This window comes from Sorex araneus, chromosome 10, assembly GCF_027595985.1.
Source record: "Sorex araneus isolate mSorAra2 chromosome 10, mSorAra2.pri, whole genome shotgun sequence".
Taxonomy (NCBI): domain Eukaryota; kingdom Metazoa; phylum Chordata; class Mammalia; order Eulipotyphla; family Soricidae; genus Sorex; species Sorex araneus.
The window spans coordinates 50,735,648-50,745,801 of record NC_073311.1 but is presented as its reverse complement, the minus strand read 5'-3'; the positions used below and the strand labels follow the sequence as shown (position 1 = coordinate 50,745,801).

The 10,154-nt window shown below is 35.8% G+C and overlaps 1 protein-coding gene across 1 annotated transcript; it reads right to left on the bottom strand.

Moving 5' to 3' along the window:
* Positions 1-634: 634 nt before the first annotated feature.
* Positions 635-9,831, bottom strand: LOC101554709 (C-type lectin domain family 12 member A). The gene is made up of 5 exons (XM_055118448.1): positions 9,741-9,831; positions 5,805-5,993; positions 4,487-4,641; positions 3,171-3,283; positions 635-803 (listed from the first exon to the last, which is right to left on the bottom strand). Exons 1-5 carry the CDS (start codon positions 9,829-9,831, stop codon positions 635-637), a joined length of 717 nt encoding a protein of 238 aa, XP_054974423.1.
* Between the last annotated feature and the right edge of the window lie 323 nt (positions 9,832-10,154).

The following is a 10,154-nucleotide window of genomic DNA, read 5'->3' as shown; positions in this document are numbered from 1 at the left end:
GCCCAAAGGAAAACATTTACTCGTTTGCCAGAAATCTGATGTTAGGGTTGGTATTTGTTATTGCTGTTGTGGCAAGTTGCTTTGCTTTTCTCTTTTGATGTTAAAATTGTTTATCAGATAGGGATTTATTCTATTTTCTGAGACATTTTATCTTGACTGAGTATTGAATTTTATCAAATGCTGTTTTATGCCTGTTGAGATAATAATATATTTTCTTCCTTCCCTCCAAATACAAATCAGCCTGCATTACTAGAATCACCTTCAATTGTTCATCCTTTCTATATATCTTAAATTTAAGTTTCTCTGATTCTAATAAGGTTGATATTTGCTTTTTTGATTTTGGGGAAAGGAGGGGGTGTTAGCTTCCTTTTTGTGTCTCTTTTCACCCAAGTATAACTATCCTTTTAATTATGCTCAACAGTATCGGGTCTCTGCTTAAATGATAAGCTGGGTTTAGTATCTTTTGCCCAGTAGCTTAGAGCAAAGAAGAAAGTTTGAAAATGTAAATTATTACAAGGAAGGCAGAAACTTGGTGTCTAAGCATTTTTATTACACTTTCGTGACCCAGAATATATATGCCCCTGTGTTGCTTTTAATTGCAGGAGGATGATAAGACCAAATAATTGCTCTGTCATCATCTGTCTGGTACTTTATTCATTAGTACTTTTTCAATCTTAACTGGGCTAGCCATCTTCTCACATATAAAATGGTGTTTATATCTGCAGCCCCCAAAATAAAGGTAATTGCCATCTGAAGACCCACAATATATTTTTTCATTTAAGGTATCAGCATTGTTGATAAACCTGAAAAGGAAATTAAAAAATTATAGTTTCCCAAAGATCTGAAACATTCACAAAAATATTACTTTTGAAGACATCACTGCTTGTAAATATTATATAAAATTAAATTTAATTATTCATAATAGCAAGAAAGTCTAAGTTCGGGCTGGAGTGATAGTACAGGGGTAGGGTGTTTGCCTTGCAAGCAGCCAGCCAGGGTTTGATTTTCAGCATCCCATATGGTTTCCCAAGCACCACCAGGAGTAATTTCTGAATACAAATCCAGGAGTAAACCCTGTGCATCGCTGGGTGTGACCCAAAAAGCAAAAAAAAAAAAAAAAGAATTTTCAAGTTCTCAATTTTTCTGTTTTTTTTTTTGATAAATATGCAAGTTCTCTATGCATTTTCTACTTTGTTTTAATATTTGTTTTCATTATTTGCAGATATTAGCACTTGCTCCCCTAATAAGCAATATAATTCAGATTAATAAAATTTCATTAGGTTTTATAATATTTGTTTTCATTATTTGCAGATATTAGCACTTGCTCCCCCAATAAGCAACATAATTCAGATTAATAAAATTTCATTAGATTTTATAATCTAACTAGTCCTTCTAGTAAATCTTTTGCACTATCCTTCAAAAATATTTCTTATATTTAGCAAAAGCAGGAATTAACTTAGCACACAAAATCTAAATCTCAACATCACATACAAGTGACATTTCCTTCTAGTAATTTTAGTCATTTTTCAAAGATATTGCTTTGGTGTATTGAATAACAACTAGTGCCTAACACAAAATTATTCATCAGGGAACCATACAATGAAAACAAATGGTAGACTGAATCTTTATATATATTCTAGAAAAGAATATAGTATCATTTTTTTGACAAATAAAGTTATAAATCAGTAATTAGGTTCATGAATTAATTTTAACATGTGATATTTTCTATTGGTTATGAAAAAATAAATCATTGATCACATTCCTTTTATATAAATATGCACTAAATAAAAATAAGAATAGAACGAAATTAATTATATCAGTAATATAAAGTTACATATAAAATATATACTAGTGTATATTATATACAAATGTAGGGCTTTGTATGTACTTTGAATTTCAAAGTGATATTTTAATACTTTCAAATATCTATTGTATATTCTATCCCACTGTAAATGATTTTACTTTCAAGCTACTTACAACTGAAAACTTGGAAATTCTACATTTTCTAAACAAAATTCTGTGCATGCCAACATCACTCCTTCATTTCAAATTAGCTCTTCAAAATATCATATTCGCACTATTGCCGTGTATCATTGCACACTACCAAAGATAGTGTTCTTAGTCTTTCTAGGTCACTTACTAATATCTGCTATTCCTATTTGAAGGTGAAAAGCAAATAAAACAAAAGAAAATGATCAAAGCATTTATTTTCTAGTAGTGAATAAATGGAAATATCAAGGTTTCTGAGTCAAAGAGATGGTAGCCTACTTCATTGTCATGAGCCCATTCCTGCTTAGCATCTCTTCCAGACACATTCACAATTGAACAAAGGTGTAATGAGTTACAGGCTTACATTACTATTCAACAGGTAGAGTCTCAGGTTTCTTTTTTCATTCTAATTTTGGTATTCCCAAATTTAAGGGAGTATAACATACAAATGAAATAGAACATAATAAATATAATGTAAGAATGAAATTTTATTGTCCCTTGATGTAAACACTGCTTTTTCCATATAAATACAAAGTATATTTTGTAATTCCCATTATAAATAGAACACACACAAATCAATTTGCGGTGGTATATTTTAACTATACTTCTTCAATACATTAAGCAACAAATATTTTATATGTAACACATATGCAGTATACCACATTTCTACTCTATTATCTTTCCTGGAAATGCTTTATAGTTTACATTTTTAATTTAAAACTTACCATTTCAAATATTGCTAATAACAAATTTTAGATCGAGAATTTGTTTACTTATTCGTTGTATTCTTAAGAAAGCATTTATCGTACTGTGTTTTTTTTCACCTATCGAGTGTTTTAATCTGTAGAATTTAATCTATGCATATGATGCATAGTTAAGTAACCAAGAGAAAAATCAATCTTACATTTTTCTTTGAGTCTCAGAGCTTATTACTATTTTAAGTATATGAAAGATCTCAGTGTTCTTTAATCAGTTAGCATATAGTTGGTCAATAATTTACCAAGATGAGAATACCTTGGTAAGAACCTTTTGCACTATTAAACACATTACATAGAAGCCTGGAGTAACTTATTAAGGGTGAAATTTTAATATAAGCTGATTTTAATTGTAATCTAAAATTCTTATGATGAATAGATTTTATCCAAACAAAAATTTTAAATTCAACAAGAATTGAAACTTACCAGTCAGAGGAAGTAATTGAATCTAAACGTTTGGGGTAGCTGGAAGCTCTATGTTCTGGGAGTAATAAATTCAGCCAAACTTCATTTATTTTTTTCTGTGATTTTAGAAATTCCTGCAGAGGAGCAGAGGAGGTGGTTAATCACTAAAAACACAAGTTACTAGAAACAAAAAGAGTAAGAGAAAAATAGAGCAAATTCAGATGAGATTGATTGAATAGGATCTGGAGAGAGTACAGAGGGTAAGGTCTTTGCTTTCCATGTGGCAAACCTAGGTTTAATCCCCACCACCCTACAGATATGGTACCCCAAGCTCTGTCAGGAGTGATCCCTGAGCATAGAATCATGACAAAGCCCTGAGAATTAGCTGGATGTGATCCTACAACTGTAGCACTGTAGCACTGTCATCCCATTGTTCATCTATTTTCTTGAATGGGCACCAGTAAGGTTTCCATTGTGAGACTTGTTACTGTTTTTGGCATATCAAATACGCCACTGGTAGTTTGCCAGGCTCTGCAGTTTGGGCAGGATACTCTTGGTAGCTTGCCGGGCTCTCCGAGACTGGGGGAGGAATCGAACCCCAGTCAGCCGTGTGAAAGGAGAATGCCCTATTCGCTGTGCTGTCGCTCCAATAATGTAAATATTTTTTTCCAGGGAACTCACTTCTCCTGGGATTTAGAGTCTCCATGGTGGCAAACTAACCTTTTATTCTAAAATACATTGCTTTTTTCTTTTAGTGAAGGAAAATGCAATGTCACAACATTTAAAAAAAACGTTATCCTATGTCAATTTTACATAATCCTCAGGAATAATTTTCAGATTTTTCAATTTTTTGAAAAAAAATTGGGGTCACAGGTGGCAGTGCTCAGGGCTTTCCTCCTGACTTTGTGCTCCGGGATCACACGTGATGGAGTCTGGAGCACTGTATGGGTGCTAAGGATCAAACTCAGATCGGTCATGTGTAGTCAAATGTCCTACCCACTGTGCTATTGCTCTGACCCCCTCCAGATTTATTTTTATATAAATACTTAAAACTCTTTTGAGAGTTGATCCTTTGATTCCGGATTGGAAATACTCACGGACCCGAAGATTCTAGAGGTTCATGTCTACCGATCTGCCCTGACCCTCTGATGCTAAAGTTCTAAGCAATGGTTTTGTATGATTAGCATTATTCTACCCTATCTTAGTCACCTTAGGACCCAACTAAGAACAGTTAGGACCACGTCTGGATTAATACAGATCTTCAAAGCCTGCCTGCTCTCCATCTGTTGGGAAAGGCACCCTCCTTCCTCACAGGAAGCAAGCCACGGGAATCTTACCAATACACGTTTGCTGCTAATAGTCAACAGGGTCGCATTCTGATTCCAGCATTTCTTTTTACTATCTTGCCATGTTTCAGAAGTGTCCACATTGAAAAGGTAACACTTGTCATCAATCCAACTCCATCTTTTTGGGCAAGGTTGACATTTGTGCTCTGAAAGAAAGACGCAGTTTTTCTTCGATTCATATTGATATACTTTATCCTATCACTACCATTACCCTCTGTGCTAACTTAAGCAAATTCACTTGTTTTTCTTCTGTATGCATCAAATATAAAGCATATGAATCTTCTATTTAGGGCTCTTACATAATACTATACTGTATCCACAACAATCAAAGCAACACAGTTCCAAAACTAAACTGTTTCCTAGTGTGTTTTCCTACTCAGGATCCCTGAATAATGCTTAATTTCCTTTATTCCATCTGTAATTTTTTATATTCCTAATTTGTAAATCAAAAAACAAAACCCCAAACAACTAATTACAAGAAATATTAAGTGGTGGTAATCAACGCCTAAACTGCATCAATTTTACCTTCTCCAATTTGAGCACTTCTAACTTCTGATTAGTTGTGCAAGTCTTGTCAAAAGCACATAATACGTTTTAGTTTTAATATTTATAGAAACTGTTAAAAACACTCTCTAACAGCCTCAAAGACCAATACCAAGGGTAAGATCTAATTTTTTGGTTTTTCACAGTAATAACTAAACCCGGGCTGGAGCCATAGCAAAGAGGGTAGGGTGTTTGCCTTGCATGTAGCTGATTCCTCTGCCCCTCTCAGAGGGCCTGGCAAGCTACCGAGAGTATCCCGCCCGCACAGCAGAGCCTGGCAAGCTACCCGTGGCATATTCGATATGCCAAAAACAGTCACAACAAGTCTCACAATGGAGATGTTACTGATGCTCACTCAAGCAAACCAATGAACAACGGGACGACAGTGCTACAATACTCATCACACATGGAACAGATAGACTAAAATTTTAGAATGAGGTCACCTATAAAGATAATTCTTTTCTGTCTTCAACTGATATCAGTTCCCAAATAATCATAGTAAAGGTGAAATAGGAAAAGCCAAATGTTTCATAAGATTTTAATAAGTGGCTATCAATGAAAGACATTTGGGAGTGCAGAGTTATAATTATCTTTTCTGTTTTTCTACTAACTACACAGAAATATTTATGAGTCCTCTGTCTGCATAAAATGCCCCTCTCCGAGTTACGGCTTCTAGGAGAAACATCATTAGGTACTGTTGCAGAGCAATGACCACTGGTTTAAATTCATTGTCTAGTAAATATCTCGTAGTGGAATAAAGAATCACCTTGATCTTTTTTATATAGTTCACGGCATAATTTTCTGGCCATTTCCTGCAGATCTCTGGAGAGTTTCCTGATCACCATAGTATTACTCATGTTATTCATCATTTGTAGGGAAACGTTTCTTTGAAGTTCATCTTTGACTTTTTGCAGTTTATTTACTTCTTCCACATGTTGCTTGAATGTTACATAAACTCCATATCAACCAAGGGAGAAGATGAAAAACATTTTGATTATTTGAAATAACCATAACCTTCCTTAGGCAGAGGGGTGCTAAGAACTTTAAAGGTCTATGAAATCAGTCACTTTATTCGCTTTAATGGGGGAAAAAAGACTAAATAGGATATTATTATCTTTTTTGATAGTACATAACAGTAATTCTAAATAATTTAATTTTGGAAAGGTGCAGAAACACCTAGCAGTACTCAGGGTTTCCTCATGGCTTTGTGATCAGAGATCACTCCTGGAAAGTTTCAGGGGACCCATACGTGGTCTCTGGGATTGAATTGAGGTCAGTCAATTCAAGGCAACTGCTCCTTCACTGGTGTTTTTTTAGCCCCCAAATACTTAATTTAAAAAGTAAAACTGCCGTGAAAGTGTTGCAATTCTAGTGGTTTTCCCTTTCATTAAAAACATGGCTAACGACTGGTTCAGCCCTTCTGGAAAACAATTTGGACGACTCTCAAAAAATTAGATATTGAATTCCCATTTGACCCAGCAATACCACTGCTGGGAATATATCCCAGAGAGGCAAAAAAGTACAATCGAAACAACATCTGCACATGTATGTTCATCGCAGCACTGTTTACAATAGCCAGAATCTGGAAAAAACCCGAATGCCCCAGAACGGATGACTGGTTGAGGAAACTTTTGTACATCTATACAATGGAATACTATGCAGCTGTTAGAAAAAAGGAGGTCAAGAATTTTGTAGTTAAGTGGATGGGCATGAAAAGTTTCATGCTGAGTGAAATGAGTCAGAAAGAGAGAGACAGACATAGAAAGATTGCACTCATCTATGGTATATAGAATAACAGAGTGGGAGACTAACACCCAAGAACTGTAGAAATAAGTACCAGGAGGTTGACTCCATGGCTTCGAGGCTGGCCTCATGTTCCGGGGAAAGGTCAACTCAGAGAAGCGATCACCAACTACATTGTAGTTGAAGGCCATGTGGGGGAAGAGAGTTGCGGGCTGAATGAGGGCTAGAGACTGAGCACAGCGGCCACTCAACACCTTTATTGCAAACCACAACAGCTAATTAGAGAGAGAAAACAGAAGGGAATGCCTTGCCACAGTGGCAGGGTGGGGTGGGGGGGAGATGGGATTGGGGAGGGTGGGAGGGACACTGGGTTTACGGGTGGTGGAGAATGGGCACTGGTGAAGGGATGGGTTCCTGAACTTTGTATGAGGGAAATATAAGCACAAAAGTGTATAAATCTGTAACTGTACCCTCACGGTGATTCTCTAATTAAAAATAAATAAATTAAAAAAAAAACAAAAACAAAAACAAAAAAAAAAAACATGGCTAATACATACACATTCCTCCTAAGACTCCCAGGCCAATCAGCAGCAGAAGACAAAGAAAAGTCAAAACTCTGAGGTGCCATACACGGGAAGGAGCAGGGCAAGCTATGGAAGAAAAGAAAGAGATTGTAACAGAGCTCAAATAGAGCTTCATTTGGGTTATTGCATTTCCATTCATTCATTCATTCATTCATTTTATATTCATTTTCTTTCCATGTTTCTAGTCACATGTTCCAACTAACATGTCCCTGTTTCTAGACATCGAATGATAAATTTGTCATTGTTGTTGTTTGGGGGCCACATTAGGTAATGATCAGGGGTTACTCCTGGTGGTAGTCGAGGACTGTGGATGCGGTCAATGGGATTAGAGTCACATTGGTGCAAAGCAAATGCTCTACCCACTGTACTCTCATTCTGGCCCTGGGACATTTTTCTTTTTTTAAGAATAAAACGAGAACAGAACAAATTATAAGCGATTTACTGTGCCAGCTGCTGTTCACTGCTAAGATAATTCAAATACCTGAGAAGGAAAAGTGGAATTTTTTTTTTCACTGAACAGAATTTAGTTTTTATGACTAGATTTAATAAAATTATACAAAATCTAAATAAGATAAATCTATACAGGTAAAACTAGATATGAAAAAAGTGGAAAAATGGAGTTTCAAAAGGAGTATGAGTTGGGGCTGGAGCGATAGCACAGCAGGTAGGGCATTTGCCTTGTATGCAGCCAACCTGAGTTCAATTCCCAGCATCCCATATAGTCCCCTGAGCACCTGCATGGGTAATTCCTAAGCTCAGAGCCAGGAGTAACCCCTGAGAATCACCACATATGACCCCAAAAGCAAAAAAATTTTTTAAGTGTGAGATGTTTAACCCCTGAAATTCCATAATTTCCTTAATCAATGATGACTCAATAAAAGCAGAAAAATTCCCAAAAAAGGAAAGAGAGAAAAACCAGCAAATCTAGATACAACATAGCTGGTCTGTGTAAATTGGGGGAAACTAAGTCACTGGCCATTCAGAGAGAGGCCAACCTGAGTATTCTTTAGGCAAATAATTAGGGTGACAAAAATAATTTGTTACTTATATTTTCCCCAGAAATCCTGACACTGTTCCCCTGGAGCATAAATGGTAGCCTACGTCTTTGTGATGTCCCTACGTGTCCTCCCTTAGCCAGGTCTCAGTAAAGGCAAATATAAATCATTTTCTTTTCTTTTTTTTCCTTTTCTGGCTTCTTGGGTCACACTGGTAATGCACAGAGGTTACTCCTTGCTCTGCACTCAGGAATTACTCCTGGGGATGCTCGGGGAACCATATAGGAATGCGGAAATCAAACAAGCAAAGCAAACGCCCTACCCACTATGCCTTTGCTCCAGCCGCTCAGTTTCTTATTATAATATTTTGTGTGTTTTAGGAACACATTTTAGTTGAAGGCTTCCTTTTTGGTGAGCAGCAAAGTACAAAATAGTCACTTCCTTATTAAAGAAAATCTCAGGTATTATGAACTTTATATTATAAATTCAGAATTATGAAAATCCTGCATGATTTACATGGTCATAATATGATACATGGGTAGTTGGCAAAAATAAAATTTGTGGACTGAGAATCCATGGGTGTTACATCTGTGAGTATTTATCTATTTTTTTCTTTACTCTTTGATATATCCTCTTACTCATTTTAACTTGTCTGTATTTTAGTACACTGGGTTAAGATCACCATAAGAATATTTAAGATAATATATGCTTAAGATATTATAAAATAAAAATAGAGTATCTAAAGTTCTGTCTCCTTTATTTGGTCTTTCTGTCTCTGTCTCATACACACATTCAGTACTCTTCTATTAGAAAAGAGTTTATAAAACATGACTTTCCTAAATAACAAATACCTTTTTGTTTCATGACATCATTTTATGGTAAAAACATACAATATAATCATAAGAAATACTGTCGTATCCTGATTATGTTGAGTGTAATATTAAAAAAAAATTTGAAAAGATTGAATATTCAAGACTTTGATAAGTGCCTTAAAAAATGGTATGAACTTTTTGTGTGAACACAAGTTTTGGAAAAATAAGAAGCTTTATTAAAAATGGAAATTCCAGGGTCAGAGCTAAAGCTCAATGGGCTAGCTTTGCATCCAGGAGGCCTGTGCTCAACCCCGAATATTGAAGGGTCTCTTGCATACCTCTGGGAGTGAGCCCAGAATACAGAGATGAGAGCAGTCCCCAAGCAATAAAACCCAACACACACACACACACACACACACACACACACACACACACACACACACACACACACAGCAGAACCATTTTCCGCTCAGCATTTCTTAGGATGCAACACTTCTACCATAGACATAACCAGCTACACTTCACTTTACTGCCTGTAACATAACTAGAGTTCAAAACAAAATCTTACCTTTTATCTCAAGTTTCTCAAATGCTACCGTATTGTCTCGCTTATTGGAGTCCTGGAATTTCAAATCCGCATAAGTAACTTCTTCAGACATTGATGACAATAAAAATAAATAAAAATAGTTAAAAAAATAGTAGACAAAGTTGAACTACAGAGCAGAAATGCTAAGCAGATACTGTGACTATGAAATAAAGATTGAGTTTCCCCTTTTAAAGCCACCACATGTAAATGAGCTACAACATATCTGTGGTCTCAGGATGAAGATCTGTTGCAAGAGGGACATCTTCTGTCAATCTAGTTTTAGGCAACAACCTGACAGTGCAAAGGGGTTACTCCTTGATGTGGGGTCATTCTGGTGGTACTAGGAGGATTAAGCACCTTTGCCACTCCCCCTTTTTGATATTTCCTTAGAAATAT

Excerpts from the sequence above, each read along its gene's own strand:
- LOC101554709 (XM_055118448.1), bottom strand. The coding sequence starts at position 9,831 with ATGTCTGAAGAAGTTACTTATGCGGATTTGAAATTCCAGGACTCCAAT. Across the intron at positions 4,642-5,804 it reads ACTATATAAAAAAGATCAAG|AGCACAAATGTCAACCTTGC; the intron begins GTGATTCTTTAT and ends TCTTTCTTTCAG. Across the intron at positions 804-3,170 it reads TCAATTACTTCCTCTGACTG|GTTTATCAACAATGCTGATA; the intron begins GTAAGTTTCAAT and ends TTTCCTTTTCAG.